We start from the raw sequence: 23,019 nt of genomic DNA on the forward strand, positions 1-23,019 counted from the left end.
GTTGAATTTTGTCGAAAGCTTTCTCTGCATCTATTGAGATGATCCTATGGTTCTTCTCCTTCAATTTGTTAATATGGTTTATCACATTGATTGATTTGCATATATTGAAGAATCCTTGCATCCTTGGAATAAACCCCACTTGATCAATGTGTACGATCCTTTTAATGTGCTGTTGGGTTCTGTTTGCTAGTATTTTGTTGAGGATTTTTGCATCTGTGCTCATCAATGGTATTGGCCTGTAGTTTTCTCTCTTTGTGACCTCTTTGTCTGGTTTTGGTATCAGGATGATGGTGGCCTCAGAGAATGAGTTTGGGAGTGTTCCTTCTTCTGCTGTATTTTGGAAGAGTTTGAGAAGAATAGGTGTTAGCTCTTCTCTAAATGTTTGATAGAATTCACCTGTGAAGCCATCTGGTCCTGGGCTTTCGTTTGTTGGATGAGTTTTAATCACAGTTTCAATTTCAGAGCTTGTGATTGGTCTGTTCATATTTTCTATTTCTTCCTGGTTCAGTCTTGGCAGGTTGTGCATTTCTAAGAATTTGTCCATTTCTTCCAGGTTGTCCATTTTAGTGGCATATAGTTGCTTGTAGTAATCTCTCATGATCCCTAGTGTTTCTGCAGTGTCACTTCTCCTTTTTCATTTCTAATTCTGTTGATTTGAGTCTTTTCCCTTTTTTTCTTGATGAGTCTGGCTAATGGTTTATCAATTTTGTTTATCTTCTCAAAGAACCAGCTTTTAGTTTTATTGATCTTTGCTGTCATTTTCCTTCATTTCTTTTTCATTTATTTCTGATCTGATCTTTATGATTTCTTTCCTTGTGCTAACTTTGGGGTTCTTTTGTTCTTCTATCCCTGATTGCTTTAGGTGTAAGGTTAGGTTGTTATTTGAGATGTTTCTTGTTTCTTATAAGGTAGCTTTTTAAATTACTACATTTTACTAAGTTTACAAGATGAGACTAAAATGTCATATTTTTTTGGGGGGGGGTGTTGGAGTTTATTAATTTTATTTATTTTTTTGCTGTGTTGGGTCTTCGTTTCTGTGCGAGTGCTATCTCTAGTTCTGGCAAGCGCAGGCCACTCTTCATCGTGGTGTGCGGGCCTCTCACTATCGCGACCTCTCTTGTTGCATAGTACAGGCTCCAGACGCACAGGCTCAGCAGCCATGGCTCACAGGCCCAGTTGCTCCGCGGCATGTGGGATCCTCCGAGACCAGGGCTCGATCCCGCGTCTCCTGCATTAGCAGGCAGATTCTCAACCATTGCACCACCAGGGAAGCCCTGTCATGTTTCTTTTTCCAGTACTTTAGAAATAAATTCCTTCTTTGAAATGTCTTTCCAATTTATTCCTCATCTGCATAAGTTAATTTATGTTTTCATTTATTTACTCATTCAACAAGTATTATTGAGAATCTACCATGCACAGGGTCCTGGGAATGCAGCAGTGAGACAATACACATAGTGTCTCTACCCTCAGGGAACTCCTTTCTAGTTGGAGAGAAAAAAAACAAGCAAATAGAATCCTAACCTGTGTTGGGAAAACAGTCAACAGGATGCCACTCCCTTGTCCCGGTGCTCAGGGTCTTCCTACAGGACTGTGTTCTCTGACTTCACGTTGTCTCTAATTCATCTTCTCTGCCACTAGACCACAGTCCTAAACTTCTGCCTGATGCAGTCACATTCCTTTTCGAGACCTACAATGGCTTATCCCACCTGATGCTCCCTCCCCAGGCCTTGAGTACAGCCTCCAACTGCCTGAAACCTGTTCCTAGAGATGAGGCCTCCTCCGCCACCATGTCATCCCATTTATATGCCAGGTCTCTGTCCACGTGCAGGATTGCACACTTTCCCCTCTTCTCTTCATCTTTCTAAATCCAGCCCTTTAGTTAAGATCCAACCAGTTTCCTGCATGCCTTGTTTCATTAGAAACCCAGCCCACACTGAGAGCTCCCTACTCTGACCTCTCACAGCACACACTTTAGCACTTTACATCATAGACACCCAAACTTGGAAGAAGCATATAGAAGTAGTCCCGCATTGAATGCTGTATGGAAAACACAGTTATAGCCTTTCTAATAGGTGGCCTCAGACAATCACACTCTCTATTAGTATTTTTCAAATAACTAAATTTTCAATATATAAATATATATATTAATATATATACATATACACATATGTACATTTATATCTTTATATATATATGAATAAGTCTTTATGCTTACAGCTTTCATAAAATCATAAAAGAAAACAAATTTAAAAATATAAACCAATGACAAAGCTAATTTCAACTGATCAATGTTAATTTATTGACACATAAAGTTTCACCAAAGCAAAGTGTTTATTCTCATGTAAATGTGCTAATGACTACTACTATCAAGCAGGTTTTCCAGAAAATGCCATCATGTGACCTTACTTAGGTATAAGGCTACCTTTGCCATTTTTTAAATGAAACTGCAACAGTTGCCATAGTTTTGCACTGAAGAAATCCCCAGTACAAATACAGTCCACGTGCCACTTAATTATAGGATAGTGATCTCGGTCATGTGGGATTTTTATTCACTTAAAATAAAAAACCTTAAACAGTTTTACAGAAACATATGTGCCTCCTCCAACATTTTTTTGGTTTTCCAGGCATTCAGAGATCCATGTCATATAGTTTTGGGCTGACTTAGGAGTTTATGCTTTGACTCAGCAAATGACTACTATGTAAAATGGGCTGCTAGGAAGGACAATGTTTAACATTTATCCTATTTTCATCATAGCACCTAACACTGTATATAGCACATGCTAGATGCTAACAGCAGATTTCTTGGATGTATTTTTTCTATTTCTTTCATCATTTCTTCTGGTATGAATTTCCAGAAGTTAATTTACAGACCTCCGTAAATCTCCCAGAAAAGCGTTAGTGATTTTTCCTTGATTCTGATTTTCTGGACAAATATTGACACGAACCCCATAAGACCTTTCCACAGACAGCTCCTCACAATGATGAAAGTCAAATTTAAGACAAAAAAGACTGAAAAATTATCAGCATAGGAAAATCAAAATCTAGGTAACCTAAAAGTCAAGCGGTAGTTTAAGAATGAGGAATAAACTGTGGTTGTCAATCAAGGAAAATTTCCTGTTGCTGACAATTATGTGAAGGGCACATCTTTTCAGACTCTTTCCACTTGTCTCCTGTGGTGACAGTAACCCTGTTATAAGTCAATAAAAAAGAAATTGCCTCCCTATCTTTGAGTTTTCATAGAGAAGTCTGTATTTTTATGTTTTCAGGGAAAAGGAGAGTAAAAACAAATTCTGTAATACTCAACTAAAGGAGCTGATATCACCTGCAGGCCAGTTTTTTCCTGTATATTTTAACTCTTTTTCACTACCTTAGTTTCATCAACTAAAGGCTTTATAGTTAATGAAAGGAATGTGTTTTTTTCTTTAATGGTCCTCTAAATAGCTGTCTTCCTTTTCAGTTGGTGAATTGATAATAGACTGTGACCAAAGAAGATTGCTCATAGAGCTATTTTCTTTCACCTGGGTGGTCATCTCCCCAAGCTCCCTCCCCTTTCTCACAATTATCTTCCTGAGTCTGGGTCTTAAAAGTGTTGAGCCTCTAATAATTAGCCCCTTTGTTGTAGGCCTTAGTAGTATGCTTTGGGGGTAGCTGGGAAGCCACTGGCCTTTAAATACTCTTTTTCATCTGTATGCCCCAAAGCCTGCAATTTACCAGTGGCAAGCAAGAGTATTTTGCCTCCCAAAGCACAGTCTTGTAAAGAAAATGAGGGAAATTCGTCTGGGGCTGTTCACAATGTAATAGGAATTAGCTTATCAGAACTCTTTATCTCTGTGGGAAATACTAAAAAATGGAGTGAAAAGCTAATTAGAGGTTTATTGGGGGTTGGGGTATTAATCTGAGAAGAAGGAAAGAATTGCTTTAGAGGAAAATTATACCAACTGTGCAGGAGTGCCCTGGAGTGACATTATGGGACAATAGGGGGTAATTGAGAACTAGTTTGCAAGTTTAGTTAGGGTTAGTCCTGCTTACAAGTAACTGATATTCATAGCATTTAGGAATGCCTTATGTTTTCATGAGGACTAAATCTTAAACTAATTTCAAAGAATCATGCAATTAAAATAAAAATAGTCTATATCATGGGAAAGGAGTATTTGGCTTTTTCTGGGTAACCAAAGGGAAGAATTAGGATCTGTGGTAATATAGGGTCCAATTTCAGCTCAGTGTAAGAACTTTGGAACAATTAGAACTCTTTAAAACTAGTCTGTTTTCTTCTAAGACTGTGAGCTGTCCGTCAATGGAACTGCTTACACAAGAGGCTGAATGATGTCAGCTTTGGACTTAATATTGGTTTTAGGTTTTACCTAGAATGTTCCTTCTGATTTAAGAATGATTATAAATTAGGTCTGAATTGAGAAGCCAGTATGTTCTTTAGTTACGTCAAAGGAAAAAAAATTTTTTTAAATATATATACATACATCAAAAAAATGTAAGCGAAATTCCCATCTATCTTTAGCACTTTACAGGACCTTTTCACTTCCAGAGCAATGGTCCTCAGGACCATAATAGCTAAAACAATAATAGTACTAATGCAAAACTCAGTAAGTACAAGACACTGAATGTTCACAACTCACAAAACTTTAGGAAAGATAATATTACAACCCTCCTTCTGCAGATAAGGGAGCTGAGCTGCTGTAGGTTAGGTGATGTGCTCAAGCTTACAGAGCACACAAATAGGGAAGCCAGCCAACAGTCAAACTATTCTGGGGTCAGAGGCCAGGATTAGCAATGACACTGCCCATTAACTAGCACCCTGTTGAGAAGCCACTAGGATAATCTCAGAATATTACTGGATGACCAAACAAATTGAGATTTTAGAACACTGACCTGGGCTGTGCTTACCCTAGTCATCATAAATCTTAATGTTTGTACAGACCAAGAAAGTAAATCAATGTCAGAACAGCCTTAAAAGCCAACGACGGTTGCTTTATGACTCCAATGTAGTGACGATATCAGCTTCCAGCTGCAATCAAGCAGAGAGGAAGATACCTAAACCAAGTCAAAAGCGTTATTTCTTTGCATAGCATTGGCTGTGTATTAGGAAATAATCATAAGCTAACAGAATCACAGAATTAGAGGGTTTTAGAGTGGGAGAGGTCTTCAGCATTGTTTCTCCCTTCTCATCACAGAAATGAGGATACTGATTTCTACTGAGAGGATCTTATTTCAAAACCATGCCACGGCCTTATAATTGGTCTTCATGTCCAGTCTTCCTATCATAGCCAAAGGGAATTCTTAATACAACTTGATCATCTCATTCTGCTTCTTTAAACTCCTGCAGATACCCCTCAGACTCAGTCAAAGTCCTTGATTTCAAGCACCAGTTCTTTGAAGAACTGGTCCCTGGTTGATTCTAGTCCCAACTCCTCCTACTTGCTTGTCTTGAACTCTTGACTTCAATCGCTCAGGAGTCCACCGCCTTCCCAGAGCATCATACTCTGGCCTGTGAGCCTTTGCACATCCTATTTCTTTCCTTTTACAGCCCTCTCCCTGGCCTCTCCTGGCTTCCTCCACTTAATCCTTCAGAAAGCAGCTTAATACCTCCTACAGGAAGACAACTCCTACTGGTCACATTTGTTTTGTTTCATTTTTCAAATACCCAATGTAAACAAGCCTGCCTGTATTGTTTCCCAGCCTGTAACATACAAAGAATAATTTTATTTGTGTGTCTGAACAAGAAGTACAGTTTGAAATTGCATAATAGCAGTGTGACATCCCAAGTAATAATACAGTAAAGAGTCATAGTTTATAAAAAGGGAAACCAACAAGTCAGTGAAACAAAGTTTTCTGATATCATTTGGTGTGACTCTCTTGCCTTTACAACATAATCCAATGATTGACGTAGGTAATTATAAAACTTGAGTCAGCAAGAAACGGCACTTATGTTTACTGTAGTGTGATTAAGGAGGCAGAAAACTGGGCAGTAACTTTTAGAATAATTTTCACTGAAAATATTTAAAATAAAATGAGTCTTAGTGCTTAAAGGAAGGAAAATAGTTTATCATCAATTCATTTATATTAAAGATCCAATTATGATAGAGTGTGTATGATATAGAGGGAATGTGATAATAGATAGGAGACCCAAGTTCTGGTCTAGTAATTGATGCTAAATAAGTGAGTGACTTTGAGTAAGACGTTTCCATATTGGACTCTTGGAGCTGGTGTAACATTGTGGCTAAAAAACAGGGGCCATGGGCTCAAATACAATCTCAGCTTCATTACTTTTAAGCGATGTAGCCTTCAGTTATTTTACTCTCTCTAGGCCTCAGTGTGCTTATTTATAAAATGGAAAGAATAATACATACCTCATAGGCTTACTGTGAAAAACAGATGGCATATTGCTTGCAGAAGCACTCAGCAGAGAATATGATTTATCATAAGGGCTCAGGTAGCCATGGTGGTTGTTATAATTATTATAATTATTCATAATGAAGGAGCTACATTAGACAACTCAGGTCTTCTCAAGCACTAAAACTCTATGGTTCTATGAAGGGCTCATTCCCAAATGATGTCAGATAAATGAGGTTTCACTGTATATTGGGCAAGAAATCAATATGGCCAATTTTCAGTTGTGCAAAATAAGGTAAGGTGAGCAGAGCGTGAAGTATTCAAAACGTCGGTTATACTCAATATATTTCTATTTGATCTTGGAAAGCATAGAACGCTTTAAAAGAATATTTTCTGTCCTTCTCATATTGTGTTTAATGATTAAAATGAGTTTGGCCTTTCTGTGTTCACGAAAGGAAAAGAAATGGAACAATGCTAGATGCTGTGTATGTGGTATTTCACTTGATCCCTAGTGATTCAGATGAAGTCATCTGGCAACTGGCTGGGTAATAGAAAAATCAAGCAAGATAATAGTTTTGGGCAGAAAATGAACATGCCTGGAATCAAGAGCCAATAGCACAGCATCTCCTCATGACCCTTTTTCAGACTTTCGGGTAGCTCGGGTCCACGTGTACTTTGAAACCCTAAGAGTGAAAAGAGGACTATCAAGTATTTTTACCAGAGCTATATCTTAATTTAAAATGGCTCTAGCACAGAAGTGGCGTCTAATTAGAATTTCTTGGCACAATGGCCAAAGCCCAGCACTACAATAGCCTAATTATCTAAATTCTCATTTATCACTCAAGAGTTCTTCCCCACCTACCACACACCTTGTCATGTAAAGAAGATACATATCTTTTTCCTTTTTTCTTAGTGAAGAATTTGTTCAGTGAGATGTTTGAACTATTCAAAGTAAGTGGCACCCCCAAAGCAGATCGGGCAATAGGTGTTTGTGCTGGACTGCAGACATAACATAACCTGGAAAGGCAGAGCACCTGTGGAGTCCAGGTGTCCACTTACCGACAAGCCATGTGACTTTGGTAATTCACTAAATCCTTCAGAGCCTTAGTTTCTTCATTTGTAACCTGGGGATAGTCAGAGGGAATTCACTCTGAATCTACTGAGTACAGCTCAAGGCCTTTACTACGTTCACATGATCGTATATTTATGTAAATTGTACAAAGATGTCTTAACTGCAGTGAGCCAAGACCGTGTCTCTTTTCACTCCCACTTTCCCCCATCACGTGTTGGGGAACTTTGGAGTAGCCTTGAGCTTCTTTGCTGCGTGGCTGAGGGGAAGTTAGGGATACAGTAAAGTTGGATTTAGTGACTGTATTTATATGGTCTGAGAATCGTGTCTGTATATTGTGAAGTTATTGCTGGTGTCCTGGTCTAGGAATGACTTCCAAGCACATTTCCACTGCGCATTTTCATCCCTACACTTTCATTTGTATATGAATATTCTTTTTTTCTTAGCAATAGCCTCCAAATTATATTATCTTCAAGTCCTAGAAAAGCTGGACCTGCCTCTGAGGATAATGACACCTACCTCATGCCATTGTTATGAGATTAATACTGAGGTTTTCCCCACTTTCCTTCTTTCCCCTCTTTCACCTTCTTTTTCTTCCTTTCTAAAATCATATAATAATAACGAAGGACCTGAGGATTAACTAATCCAGGACTTTTTGAGTGTTTCTCCCAAAACATTTCCCCCCCTCAAATAAAATCATCAGCAAAACCGTGATACATAAAATAGACTGGTAATTGACAGGACTTTTTCGAAGTTTAAACCTTCACTGTTTGGGAAGTAGCCCCAAAGATGTTTTACTATATAGAAGTAATGAGGTATTACCAATCCTTGAAAAATATAAGTTCTTATTCTTCCACTCTTAAGGAAATAAATGCCTTGAAGAACCAATCATATTGATCACAGACTGAACTTCTGTTGGAAGAATGTGACTTGGCTTTTGATGGTTATTCTTCATACAGACTTTTCCTTTTGAGAGAGCTGGGCATGGGTGAGAGAAAGTCACAAACCGAACTGAAGAGAAAGGAGGGGTTTGTGTGGGGAATAGAACGTGTACTCAGCAGCAGTCGGTCTCTTTTTTGGCTCCTGGCCCCAAAGGAGGGACAGCACCAGTCAAGGAGAGGACTGGATAAAAGCACCTTCTGAAAGGAGCCTCTCCCCCAGTAACCACAGCAGATATTAAATAGTGGATGAACTCACAAGTAAAGGCAGAAGTGACAAAATTTTTCAGTGGAAAGTAAATAAGTGTATACTTAATACACACCACAATGCTGTAAGAATTCACTAATGTATCTGGAAATACTGGACAATGAGATATTCTCTATAAAAATATTTTCCAGAGAACTTAACTATTCAGTGAGCTTTTATGGACTGACTCAGGTGTGCCAGGCACTGTGCTGCCAGATGGGAATAGACAAAAGGATGACATGGCTCTTATGTGCATTAAGATAAATCTTATCCGAAAACGTATAACAGGTTTTTCTGCCTTCTTAAATGAGGAAACAAACAACCTATAGCTTTCTCCTAATGGCCCAGGTCTATCATTATCATGGTCAACTAAATACTTGGCGAGATAATGCATATTTTTACAGCTTTTTTCCTCTGCTATATGTAGGATCAGTTAAACTCACAATAAAGGCCACAGAAGCTTCTGTTGCAGTGTGAATACTTTCATGAAGCAGTTTCAATGTGCCTAGACTAGTGACAGATAGTTCAAGATTCTGGAATATTTAAAAAACATTGCTTCCCTGCTTCTCAGCTGTGTGCAGGAAAGCTGACATTACTGACCACTAGATCTCTACTGAAGTGGCTTATTTTGAAGTTAGTGACTCCATCATTCATTTCAGAGATGTCTTTGACAGGACCTCAAGCAACAGGAAGTTTTGTAGGTCACACTTAATCATAATAATAGTCTGATGCTTTTGAGGCCTGTCCCGTTATAAAACAAGCCTGCAAGTATATAATCCTCACATCTCAAAAGCAATTGGAGAAAGACACTGTCAGAGAAGTCCTTTATTCTAAATCTAAAGTTAATGCTAATGTCCCTTGCTGTTTCAGTTTTACCAAGACAGTCATGACTTTTATCCATTGATGGATGTTCTCTGTTGTCTAAGGGATTATCTGTATTTAAATCTTATTTTAACTTGGAGAGAAGAACTCTAACACCACCAATGTTTTAATCACTACACCAGTGCTTAAATAATGAACTAGGTGTAATAATAGATGCTTAGAAAAGATATCCAGGTTATTCTGGCCTTTTGAAATATGAACCATAAACTATTAAGATCATAGAGTGCTTGGCCAAAATGAAACTTGACTATCATCCCATCAAAATCTTCCTTCCTTAAATGAGAAAATTCATACACCTAAAAGTTCAGTCATAAACAGTCCAAGCCATATGGACAGTAAATTACAGAACCAAAGCTCAAAATAAGAATTCTATGTAAAGCAATTATACTCCAATAAAGATGGTAAAAAAAAAAAAAAAAAGATTTCTGACTTTTAATCTAGACACCTTCCCTCTGTATTATTCTTCCTTACTGCCTTTAATTTGTAGGGGTGCATTTCATTTGTTTTTGATTTGGGTTATATAATACTGTAGACACAACCCTTTCTGCTATGGGGACAGCTTATCTATTTCATTTTCAAGTTTTAATGCTCATATTGTTTAATGGTTTACTTTTCCATAAAATTCAAATGACTTTATTAGGCATTTAAAAATCAGTCATATTGACTCATTCATTAAGTTGGACAGACTATAGTAAAACATTTTTTATAGTAAAACATTTTTTAAGCTGTAAAATAGTATAAAATATAGTTATCCTTTTATTATTTGAATTACCAGGACAGCTTTACTCAAAATGACTGAAGTTTGCAAAGGGATTAGCAGTTTCTAATCAGAGCCAGATTTGATCTTTTGTTAAAGTTTTGTTTATCTAAAAACAATTGCAGAATTTCCTCACTGCATTTTTCTTTTTTAAGCACACATGCACACACTGATAGACATAAGAAAAGTCTACTCTTCCTTTCAAGAGACTCTTCCTCAGTGAAACACACCTCCTCACTTTTCTCCAAGCTGTTCAGCAGAATTTAAGAGCAGGGACTCTGTGGCCAGAATCCCTGTGTTGGAATTCTGGCTCGGCCTTTTTCTAGGTGAACAAACTTGGACAAGCTAACTAATCTTTCTGTGCAGATGGCAGAGGCAGAGCACCGAGGACAAGCCCTCAGAAAATAGCTCCCTCTATAGACCAGGAGAAGAAAAATGACAGTGCAGGACCCAGGAAAGGAGTGGTCAGAGGGACACGAGCAGGCAGACGAGTGTAAGAGCACAGAAACTTAGAGAAGAATGAGTCTCCATGAGGGCACGGCCAACAGTGACTGAGTCTACTTAAATCACAGAGCACGAGGATTTAGTAAAGTCAGTGTGGACATCGGTGGCATTTTTGAAAGTGAGGTAGAAGTGATACCTTCAGATTTGAGGGTGTGAAGGTGTATGTGGTGAAGAAGCAGGAGTTCTCCTATAAACAGGACTAGAGGACAACATGCGCATTTTCTTTTTATTTTCTTTCCCATTACCCAAGATAGAGAAGACAGATTAGATAGTGCAGATTATCAGACATAGAAGATGGAACCAATGGAAAAAAGAGAAAAGGAAAATCAAGAAAACAGCCATCTTAAATTACCTAAGGACTCCATGGACTAGCGTGGCTTCGGGAAGGAGCGGGAAAGAAGGGTCCCCTCTCCTCTTCCTGCCAAACTCCTGCTCATCCTTTACGACTCGGCTTCAAGTGACTTCACAAATGAAGCCTTCCAACTGCCCTAAAGCAAGTTATCCAATCCCTTATCTAAAGTGTCTGAGTATTTTGTTCATATATTTTTTATAACAGAAAATTATACACCATTTGTCTCTCAACATGTCTGCCCCATATATTGGATAACAAATTTCTCAGAGCCAGGATCTAAGGTTCACTCATTTTTCCAAACTTGTAGTACAAGGCATAGCACTAGATCTAGTACTATATTAGTAGCTATTTAAAATAAATTGATGAATTAGCCATAGGAAAGGGAAAAGGACCTGTTTAATTCAGAGTTATATTGAAGGAGGGTGAAATAGGTCCTGACACACCTTGAGTCAATGTCCTTAGTCTCATTATTGGGACGCAGTAAAAATGAGAGTGAGAAGGTTAAAATGGGAATAGGGGATTAAGTAGATGAAGCAAGAGACAACAGAGGCAACCTCTATAGGATCTAAGTCAGTCATTAATAGGGTTGCTGCGCTCCAGTGTAGAGAGCTATTAAAATGAGGAAGCATGAGTTTATCCTGTGCCCGCTTGGTTTTAGAGGGGTTTTTCTTCCCTCCTCATTGTCTTCTATAACCTAAAAGTAATAATGAAGAAAATACAAGGAGAGTTTGTCCAGACTGAGTCATGGAATAAATGGACAATTTGATGTTCTGTGAAGTGATAGTCAAAGAAGAACCAGAAAAGATATTGACATCACCAAGGAATAAGGCAGTCATGATGATACAGAGACAAAGAGTTGTAGGAAGTTCTGTAACTAGTATTGCAAAGGTATGGATTGTTGTTTTCTTTAAGGTAGTGCCTTGGAGCCAGTGCAGAGAATGGAGGAATTCGGGAAGGGTCAAACAGAAGGCAGAAATGGATGGATGTGGGTTATAGAGAGAGTAGATTTTATTCTGATTTCCAAAAAATCTTTGAAGGACTTGTCAGGTAAGAAAACTATAAGCCATTGTTTTATTAACAGGAAATCAAAACTTGCTCTTTTTTTTCCCCCCTTCTAAATTATCCCTTTCCCTTGAGACTAGGACAGGGGAAAGAACCCATTAGAGTATGGTAATGAATAACATCTCACACAGAAGTTACATTCGTGGAAAGATCATGGCATAATATCAGCATGCAGAATATCTGTTTTTAAACCTCCGCTCTCTCTAACCACCACTATTTGTGGTGTGTCAATTATGAGACAATAGTTCCTCAGGGAAATAATGCAGTTTACCCAGGGCATTCATTCAAGCTTAAAAAAAAAATCCAAAGAGACAGAGAACGTATCAGGTTAATATTCAGGTGTTAATGAGGACTTAGGTATTATAAAGCTCACATCTTGCTAATTAAAAATAATTGAACTGTCCTAGAATTAGGGAGATTTCACAGGGGAAGGTCTCAAGGCCACTGCGCCTCTTTGGATTTCCAGCTTGGCTGTGTACAAACCTCAGTATTACCTTAACAGGAATAATTAGATCCTGGGAAAACTAGTTTCTCCAAACAAATGCACTAGAGCCTAATTGAGATAAGAAAGTCAGTTTCATCGTTTCCAATGAGAAATATCTGTTCCCAAAGGAGAAACTTATTTTTGAAAGACAGATTAAGATCAGAGGTGGCTTTGTGATTAAAGGGATCAGAATAAGGAGGACCCCAGTGACCATTCTGTTCTGAGTACCACCAACCCAAACATGCCCCAGGCCCCTTTCAAGGGCTGAGAACTACTATATTGTGTTTTTTTCCTGCTATATCCATGTTTTCCATTAAAGCACTTCTTTATTGATTCAAGGTTAGAGTGTCAGTAAACCAACCTCGCTTTTTAGCACTTTTGTCACCTGGTTCCTACAGCAAGTTTGTAGTAAGTACTGGGTCATCTCCAATATAAGAGAGCAGGAAAGCGAGGCCATTCATAAATTATCAATGCTCAACATGTCATGTTACAGCATTTTTTAGTAAATGAACCATAAAGTTATTTTATGCTTCTTTCCAATTTTATATCAAATCATTGTAAGTGAACTTTTCCCTTTCTGTGCAATCAGGAAAAGACTACGTATGATGTTCCAAAGGTAACCTTTATGTATGTGTTCATTTTTAACTTGGTTCATCCTTAGCCACTTCAAGCAATCCATATGCTCTAGAAGGTGGTAACAGGAGGGATGTATACCACATGCCTAATTGCCTCTCTCAAAGCATGAAACATAGAAAGGGGCTAGGAGAGCCTTCCGCAGCTCAGCAGCATCATGAAGATGGAGAGAGCTGTTGCTTTGTGCCATTCAGAGCACCCAGCATAAGACCTTGCACAGAGTGCACCAAAAGCAGCTATTTTACCAGGAGGATATTCCTTCTTAATAGTGATGTTCAGGAACATGGTGGAGAGTCCTCCTCCACGTCACCTCTAGGAAAGCTGGAAGAGCTCAGAGGTGGAGGTGAGGAGAGGTTGGCCCAGTCAGCTGGCAACTGTATGTCTGTATTAGTTTCCTAGAGATACTGTAACAAAGTAACAAACAGGATGACTTAAGGGAAATTTATTGCCTCACGATTTTGAGGCTAGAAATCTGAAGTCAAGGTGTCTGCCTGGTTGGTCCTTCTGTGGGCTGTGAGGGAGAATCTGTTCCATACTTCTCTCCTAGCTTCTGGTAGCCTCAGGCATCCTTTAGTTGTGGTTGGCAGTATCCCTGTTGTTTATATTGTCTTCCTGTTGTAGGTGTCTGTGTCTGTGTCCAAATTTCCCCTTTTTATAAGGATACCAGTCCAGCTGGATTAGGGGCCACCCTAACGAGCTTATCTTAACTTAATCACCTTCGAATACCTTATTTCCAAATAAAGGTTAGAACTTCAGCACCTATTAGGGGGATACATTTCAACCCATAGCAGTGTCCTTCTTGAATCATCAATATTTATGTGAAAATTGAAGCCATGGCACAAATCACAGATATGTGCTTCCCTCTCTTTTCCCAGGGACTTGAATGTTTTAATCATATATGTGTGTATGATTAGCTTCCACGTCCCCTTGCAGTAGTCTCCTAGTTGTTATTAACTTTCCTAACCTATTGTCCACACAGTTGCCAGGAGATACTTCTTAAACACAAAATTGATGGTTACTACCTTATTTTGCCCTGTGGTTACAGAGTAAATACAGACACCTTAGCATGCTAGTTAAGGCCTTTATTGTCATAAATGGAAGATAATATTATACACTTAGGAGCTGTGAAAACAATTTTTAAAGGGGAAATCTTAATAGAGTTGAAAACATAAAATATTGTACATTAAAAGCTATATATTCAAGGTAAGGCAAAAAACAAGGAAGACAAATATGATGGAACACAGGTTTTAGTTCTGATTTTATCACAGCCAACTTAAGTCAATGGAAAAATGCTGATGATAAAGAAATGGGCAAAAGGCGTAACTATATACCTCACAAAACAGTTTTAAAAACTCTCCAATGTATATGTGAAAATAAATTTTCCAATCAAAGAATACAAATCAAACAATAATAAAAGCTATTTTTTGGCCAAGTAAGAAACTATTTTTTTCTTTTTCTTTTGTTTTAAATCAGTCTAACCAGTGCTGGTAGAGATGCATTAACAGGCAAAGTTGTTATTACATTCTCAAGACTCTAAAAATTGACCGTCAGATTTAGAGCTTATTTCGTGGTGGCAGACAGTGAGGGGAGTAACAAGTCCCTGATAACGGCTAATAAAACCTGGCTATTAGGTATCCTGGATTCTGACTATTTACATTAACTTCTCATACCCTTGAAGGAGGTCTAGAAAAGAGGAGAGGGGCCTGGTATTCCAAAAGAATGAAATGCAAACTCCCCAAGTTTACTTCTGGAGCTAGGGAAACAGGAGGTTCTTTTTTTTTTCTTCTTCTTTTTTTTTGGTTACTTTTTCAGAATGAATACAAGGAGTATAGATGCTTTTTATATTTTTTTTCTTTCTTTCTTTTCTTTTTTTTTTTTGACCATGAGATATGTGGGATCTTAGTTCCCCAACCAGGGATTGAACACGCACCCTGTGCACTGGATGCTCAGAGTCTTAACCACTGGACCACTAGGGAATTCCCCTATAAATTCCTTTTATAATCAGAAATTACCCCATTAAAAACAATAAAGATAACTCTGTCTCACATATCCTAACAAAAATTCCCTCACTTGTACTTAGCAATCTCTATCCATTTTTATTCTATTTTTTCCTTTCATGGTTCAAACTCCTACAATAGTGTGGTCAACATCCACCCCATTCCACCAACTAGTTCCTTTTCTTATAATGTGGTTTCTACAAATACCACCACCCTGAGATATTTAAAAAGTCACCCAGATCTGCTCACTAAATGTATTACCACTTCCCCTAGCTGATTTCCATTCCATTTTCTGCAACAATTCAAAGTATTGAGAGTTATCCTTTTCCTTGGGGGTAGCTCCTTGTTTTATACTCTGTCCTTGCCCTAAATATTCCTTAAGTGATGCTTTATTTCCCAGCACATTAGGCCTGTTTCACGTCTTTGCTTTTAAACCCTTTGCTTTTCTCTCTGCCAATGAGTTGGCATCTTTTATTAATCAACAGCACTGGGAGTACATTAGGTGCTTAATAATAGTTGTTCTTTAACTAGAGCAATCATATTATTTATATACAGTTGCGATAAGCAGAATAATCCTCTCCCCACCAAACGCGTCTATATCCTAAGCCATGGAACCTGTGAATATATTGCTTTATATGGCAAAAGAGACTATGATTAAGTTAAGGACCTTCTCGTGAAGAGACTATCCCAGATTATCTGGGTGAGCCTGATGCAATCAGAGCTCCTTAAAATACAGAGAGGTGACAAGGCAAGCAGAGAATCAGAGCAGAGCGTGGGAGAGATTCCACCAGCCACACCTGGCTTCAAAGATGAAGAAATAGGAAAATGAGGCAAGGAATACAGGTGGATTCTGGAAGCTGGAAAAGGCAAGAAAGTGGATTTCCCCCTAGAGCTCTCAGAAGGAGCACAGCCCTGCCCACACTTCGAATTTAGCTCAGTGAAACCCACTTCGAACATCTGACCTCTAGAACTGTGAGGTAATAAATTTGTTTCAACCTGCTAAGTATTTGGTTATTTGTTACAGCAGCCCAATAAAACTAATACAATAGTACTTTGTCATTTTCCATTGTACCCAATATGATGTCACACAGACAACATTCAATATTTAATGAAAATTAATAAGGTACTTAGGATTTGTCACTTTCTGGCTTTTTACATGCTATGGAATTCAGTCTGATGTGTTCATTCATAATATTTCTGAATATCTGAGATTTATTTAAGAATATGTAGAATAATACGAGACCTTTTATTTGGCACTAGGAGTTGCAACAGAGAAAAATTACTTTTCCAGTAAATCAGTGGACTTGATGAGTCTATTTATTTTGCCATCAGCCCAATTGCCTTTCTGTTCTCCAGCAGTCTACTAGAAAAGCTCGATTGTTGACAATGGCACAGATCCTTCTCTCTCTTCAGTGGCTGCTGGCTTAGCCTCTTCTGCCCTGTCAACTCCCTGGGGCTTGATATGCACAAATTGTGCGGCCCAGCTAGGACTCCACGGGGTACAGAGTTAACCGGCTGAGGCATGCGGGCTAAATACTTCAGTGAGCTCCTTCTGTGCGTTAAAATTTCCATACGGTCAGTGCTTTTTAGTTTACAAAGCGTGTGATTTCATTTAATCTTCACAGTAACTTGGTGGAGGAGGTATTATTGCCTTCATTTTACAGTTGAGAAAACTGAAAGTTAAGGGGAGTTTACAGGTAGTAAATGACAGAAAGGAGATTTGAACAAAAATCTCTTAATTCCTAATTCAGTTATAAAACGAATGCAATTTTACTATGTACAGCTGTTCTTGCCATTTTACCTCAGTGCCTTTATGCAGACATGTATTTTGCAAGTGTATTTTTAATGATAACATAACTTATGCATGTTATAAAGTAATGTGGAAAACACAGAGAAGTATGAAGTTTTAAATCATCCTTAATCTTACTACTCAAAGATAACCACAGTTACTGTTTGAGTGTATTCCTTTCCAAATATTTTTCTGTGCATTCATCCAAGTATATTTCTTTCGACATGTATTTTTATTTAGAGTTTTGTATCCCATTCCATTTTTATTATTCTGAGTGAAGTGAGGTGGCATTCTAGCCTTGTGTTATTGGATTGGCCAGAAAGTTCATTTGGTTAGTCAGTGTGTTTCTCCATAAAGTTCTTCGTGAAAATGAAAAATGTGTCTTTTATTTTTACTTAGAACAGAACAAAATTTTGGGCCAACCCAATGTTTACAATTGTACTGTATTGCCTTTCAGTGACCTGTTTTTCCTATTTATACTAAAATATAAATAAAGAATTAGTCCACCCTTCTTGAGTTAACTTTTTTTTTCAAGACTAGAGCCATGCTTCTCAACATGTAGTCAGGACCAGCAGCATCAGCATCACTTGGGAGCTTGTTAGAACTGCAGATTCTCTACTGAGTCAGAGTCTTCGGGGTGAGACCCAGGAATCCCTGTCTTAACAAGCTCTCCAGGTGATTTTTCACACATGATAAAGTTTGGACTAAAGTTTTGGTTTTCCATTTGTGTTGATGAGGCAAAAGCAGCTAATAAACCCGTTATAGGTTAAAGACAAGCAGAATAATTGTCACACTTTGAAGAAAAATAAAGAGCTTCTTGCTTACCCAGATTTCCCTCATCCACATGCTTTCAACTCTACGTTTAATCAATTACTTGGGTTAAAGTCCACAGACCTCTTTAAAATGCTTATATGCAGTAGTTACCTATACTTACTATCATCCAATTGTGCTTTCATTTGCATATACTTCTCCTAGTGAGCCAGCTAATCATTTATCAAAATCAGAACAGGATGAAGGGTAGGCACATTTTAAGTTTCATTCTGACAGCTTTTCTTAAACATCTACCATGCTAGATCAATATAGAGTAGAAAAGAAAAATACGTTTTCTACACCCTGCCCTCACGACAATTCACAGTCTTGTTAGGAAATAAAATTTCCCTATATGGTTTAATTAACAGCGGTCAATCAAGTCCTAAATTGACTAGTATTACAGTATGTGAGACGAGCAGTGTATGCCCTGGACTATACAGAAAGCTGGACATATTTATTAGGGAAGGTCTCCTTAAGAAAGGAGGAATGTCAGTGGTGCCTAAATAATAATTATTATATTAATGATAAACAGTTCACCTATTAACTACTATACCTGTGATACCTATTCCCCAGACAAGGCTGAATGAGATTAGGTATCTTTGTCAATGTTATATAAATAGTACTTTGTGGAGTCAGAATTTAAACTCAGATCTGTTTGACAGGAGCCCTGTTTCTTACCACTTCTGCCTTCCTAGTTAGCTCTGACTGAGAAGTTTTACAGATTGAGAAAGAGCCTGTAGAAAACCACAAGTAGAGGAGGCAACCCCAGAAAGGGTGAGCATGAGTTAAACAAGTTCCTGTGTCAGGTTCGCCTGAGCAGAGAGCAAGGTTGATACTGGCGAGTCGCTAAAACCAAAAGAGATCTGTAAGGATTATGGAAGGTCTTGCATGCTTAGATGGTGATCTGGGATATACAATCAGAGATGTTGAAGAGCCATTACATATTTTTTAAACATAATGAAAGTAATGTTTTAGGATATTGCATAAAAAAGCATAATTGGGTGGGAAGTGAAGAGATATTTGGGTAAAACAATCAATTAATAGGTTGTTGTAAATCAGATACCAGTTGGAAGGAAGGTGACTGGGGTGCTGGCAGTGGGGAAAGAGAATGATTATTAAATATTAGAAAACAAGGGTGAAAGTTTTTAATGGTAGATCAGCTGAAGAGACAATTGGAAAACCTAAGAATTTGAACCTGACGTTCTGGGTGATTTTGAACTGTACACAAAAATTGTAATAATCTGAAGAAGGATTGTCAAAAATTAATAAGGCAGTTGGTTTTTTTCAGAGACTGAGTTTAAGTCATTCTTTCTTGCTTCCTAACTACATCCACCCACCTAGTCTCCATGTTCTGTTGATCTATAGGCCTATTGCTGTAGCAATTACAACCAACATGCTCTCATTACTCACTTCTCTAAGAGCTATTGTTTGGCTACAAGGAACTTTCTTTCTAAAACCTACGTCAAATTATGGCATCTTTCTGCTGAAAGTTTAAAAATATTTCTTCTGTGTTTTATTGCATTACTTTATTTGGTATGGCATTCAGAATTAAAGCGACCATAGTTTATTATCCAAATAAGACAACTGGGAGATTGAAGGTGGCATATTAATAATTACACTCAGACAAAAGGTGTATGGGCTGTGCTTAACTTTCTAGCCACATCCTCTTCTGACAGCACTTCTTGTGTGAGCAGTGCACGAGTACTGAGTGAACAGTCCCTACTCCAAAGGTCCCCAGTCTGTGCTGTTCACAGCTGTGCGTGTGTTGCCTAATCTACTGCTCACATCATATGGGCTCGATAACTATTTGCGGAAGGAAGGAAGTGGGAAGCAAGCCTTGAGTAAATCAAAGCGTTTATGAACTGTTTTAGTCTAGTGTGTTGTGTTTGTTGAAATGAAATAGAATTTAAGGTCTAGCACCCTTGGGAAGAGGAAACCGTGGAAAGCCAAAGGGAAGCACAGAAAACATGGGAGAGGAAAGTAGAAAAGGGAAGTCCTAGAATCAGACCTCCTACTTCATAGCTTAGCAAAGGACAGATGCTAGGAGTATTGAATTCAAGGGCACTTTACCAAAAGACTCTGCTTATCAGATAGATAGATTTTTTACCAGAAATAGTTCTTAGTTTTGTAAAGAGGTCTGTCAAATTCATCATATATGTCAACGCAGAGCTATTAAAAAGAAGTTTTCACAATAGTGTTTTAGAAGTTCCAGCTATAAAGGAGGTATGTAAATGTCCATTTTGCACTTCTGAAAACAGGTGCAGTCTCTATGAGAAAAGAAAATGTGTTAGGAGAATGGGAACAAAAAGGAAAATGATGAAAAAGAACCTACAATCTACATAAATGTCAGTTTTCTACAAAAACTAGATTTGATGTAATTAAAGCACACCTGTAACAAATAAAATGAAACAGACATATCTTTCCATTTTCCTGAAATAAAGGAAGATTAGAAATCACGTGGTATTTGTGGGAGATTTATACTAAATATGCAAAAAAAAAAAAGTTCCCCTGTGTGTGTGTGCATGAGAGAGAGAGAGAGAGAGAGAGAGAGAGAGAGATGTTCTCTGATCTCTTAGCTGATAGCCCAGTAGTGCAGCCAATATTCATGGCCTTTCAGTAAAGTCCCTTACAGTAAGGAGATGATATCTATAAATAAGTATAAATTAAATAGTTTTCAATGATCGTGAGCACCTGTGAAACAAACATTACATTTGTTTAACAATGTATTGATTGTTTTAGACCTTTCCCCAACTAAAGCCATAGCAGGAACTTACTATCTTTGTTTGTTAGGTCAGAACCAATGCTTATAGACTAAAGATCAGATTATGAGTTTAAATGTAGAGAAAAGAGTGCTCTTTCTAACAAGAGGATACTCTCCTAAACAGTGGTTTGATAGCATTTGATCTGTTACTGGGACATTTATCTGGAGAGACATTTTTTGGGTGCTGTGCTCACGTAGGATGTTTCGTTCCAGCCATCTATGAGCCTTCCTGTGAAGCCTACAAACACCTAGGCCAGACATCAAATTACTACTGGATAGATCCTGATGGCAGTGGACCTCTGGGGCCTCTGAAAGTTTACTGCAACATGACAGGTAACTATGCCATATTTATGTTTCATGAAGATTGCTTTTCTGTCTGTTGAAAATAAATAACACCACTGAAGTTTGTTTCTTCTGTGCTGTATTCTTATCATAATGTGTAATAAGCTAAATATTGCTGGCTTTGTTAGGCTAAATGGTGAAATGTATTTCAATGCTAGGTTTTCAAAAAAAGTCTACCTTCTGATTTGAACGGTTAATAATCAGTGTTTAAAAAAATCAGCATATAGAGGAAAAACTAGAAAGTAAAATTGCAAGGTTGAAGTCTACAGAAAGAACTAGCCCATGAAGCATCCTCCACAAGAACCTAGACTGGGGAAGGTTAGTATCACCTCTTAAACCATCCACACTGCCCACGTGAAAGGAAGCTCAGAGGTCACGCCAAACCTTCCTCTGCTTGGTGGTTATACAAGGAGCTGTTCTGGGTACTGAAAGCCCATTCTGGCACTAGCAAAACTTACCTGCCACTTTCATGTAATCTTTCTGGGGAAGAGAGCCTAGTTTTTCTTCACTTCCATATTAAGTTTCAGGGCTATGAAATGAGATTGTGGGTTCCCACAGTCCTGTGTAAGATGTACAGATCTGTAAGATAAGAGCACACCTTCCATCAGACACTTGGTAGCATCTTGCCCTCCAAAAGTCTGGAGAAGTGTGTGGGGCGAGCACTGTTTACCAGCTCCAGGAGAGGATCAGCATTTGACATGGACTCCTGAGGCTTATGATGATAAGGGGAATGGTTCTATGATGCTACTGATGGTGATTGCTGCATGGATGATCTACCATGTATCGGGTACCACAATAGCTGCTTTATTCAGATAACCTGGGTTTATATTCTGGCTCTGTTAATCACCAGATACATAATCTTGGGCAACTTATTAACTGTATTAATTTCAATAAGCCTCGGTATGTTTTTCTTTGAAATTGATTAATAATAATATCTACCTCATAGCATTATTTTATGAATGAAATAAGGTAATCTACATGTGGTTCTTAGCATATTGTCTGACACATAATAAACTTTCAGAAAATGTTGCCAGGAGTTAGGTATAATTATTTTTTAAAGAAGTTAGAGAGTTAAATAACTCGCTTATATTATTCAGGCAAAATTCAAATTCCAATGTGTTTGAGGCCAATGGTTCTTAAATCCAGCTATGCTTCAGAAACACTTATGGAGTTTTGTCTTCCCATACAAACCTGTTGGCTCCATCTCAGGAGACTGACTCAGTAGGTGTGAAGTGCAAATAGGATTGTGTGCCCAAAACTAAGAGCCCTAAACAGTGCTGTAGACAAGCAGACCCCTGTGGAGAACTCGGCAACATCAGGAAGACAGACATGGCACAAAACGGAAGGGAGAATGATGAGGTGTGGAAGGTGGGTAGAGAAAATGGTAAAGTGAGAGCTACTGTCCCCAAATTTCCCCCCATGTCAAGATTCTAAGCGTGCCCCAGAGAAATAATTCACTTACCAGAAAGCTTGACCTAAGAGTTCATTGATTGTTGGACTTGTCAGTGCACTCAGGTACTTTCTTCTTTGCCTTCATTCTAATCTTACTTCAACTAAAGTAGAATCCATGAGAGCTAGACTTAATCCAAAAGACTCTTGATGTTGATTTCTCAAAACTGTTGTCAGCTATTAACCTTAAGGGAAATCAGGGCATCCTGAATGGGCTTGGACAATTAAGAAGTTACTTTAGTTACTTTCCTATATGCCTTTTCAGAAAAGAACTAGAAAACTAAACAAAACCATAATGTATACGATCCCCATATGAAGAACACACAAAATGGAAGAGGGTTTTTTCCCTTTTTTGGGGGGGAGAGATCACTTTTCTGTGAATTGAAGGCCTAATGTGGAAACACAGATCTCCTCTTCATCAATACCTCCTTTAAAGAGTATGACTATAGTTTGACCTAATACTCTAGATTCAGTCTAAGTGGTGAAAAGAACAGCATGATTTCTGCAGCTAGAAGATTTTTTTTCTATCGTCAAGATAGTTATGAGCACCAGTGTTTCAGGGACCCTTGAAGGCCATCAGGTACACTTTGGCCTTTTG

At 38.1% G+C, this 23,019-nt stretch overlaps 1 protein-coding gene across 1 annotated transcript in view; it reads left to right on the top strand.

Annotated features, from left to right (window-relative positions):
• Positions 1-23,019, top strand: part of CNTNAP2 (contactin associated protein 2) — a 2,069,520-nt gene that overhangs the window by 1,300,739 nt on the left and 745,762 nt on the right. Inside the window, exon 12 of the mRNA XM_065883648.1 lies at positions 20,844-20,963. Within this exon, the coding sequence (XP_065739720.1) occupies positions 20,844-20,963 (120 nt within the window). The remainder of the gene's footprint in view (positions 1-20,843; positions 20,964-23,019) is intronic.

The sequence above is a fragment of the Phocoena phocoena genome, chromosome 9, assembly GCF_963924675.1.
Source record: "Phocoena phocoena chromosome 9, mPhoPho1.1, whole genome shotgun sequence".
Lineage (NCBI taxonomy): Eukaryota > Metazoa > Chordata > Mammalia > Artiodactyla > Phocoenidae > Phocoena > Phocoena phocoena.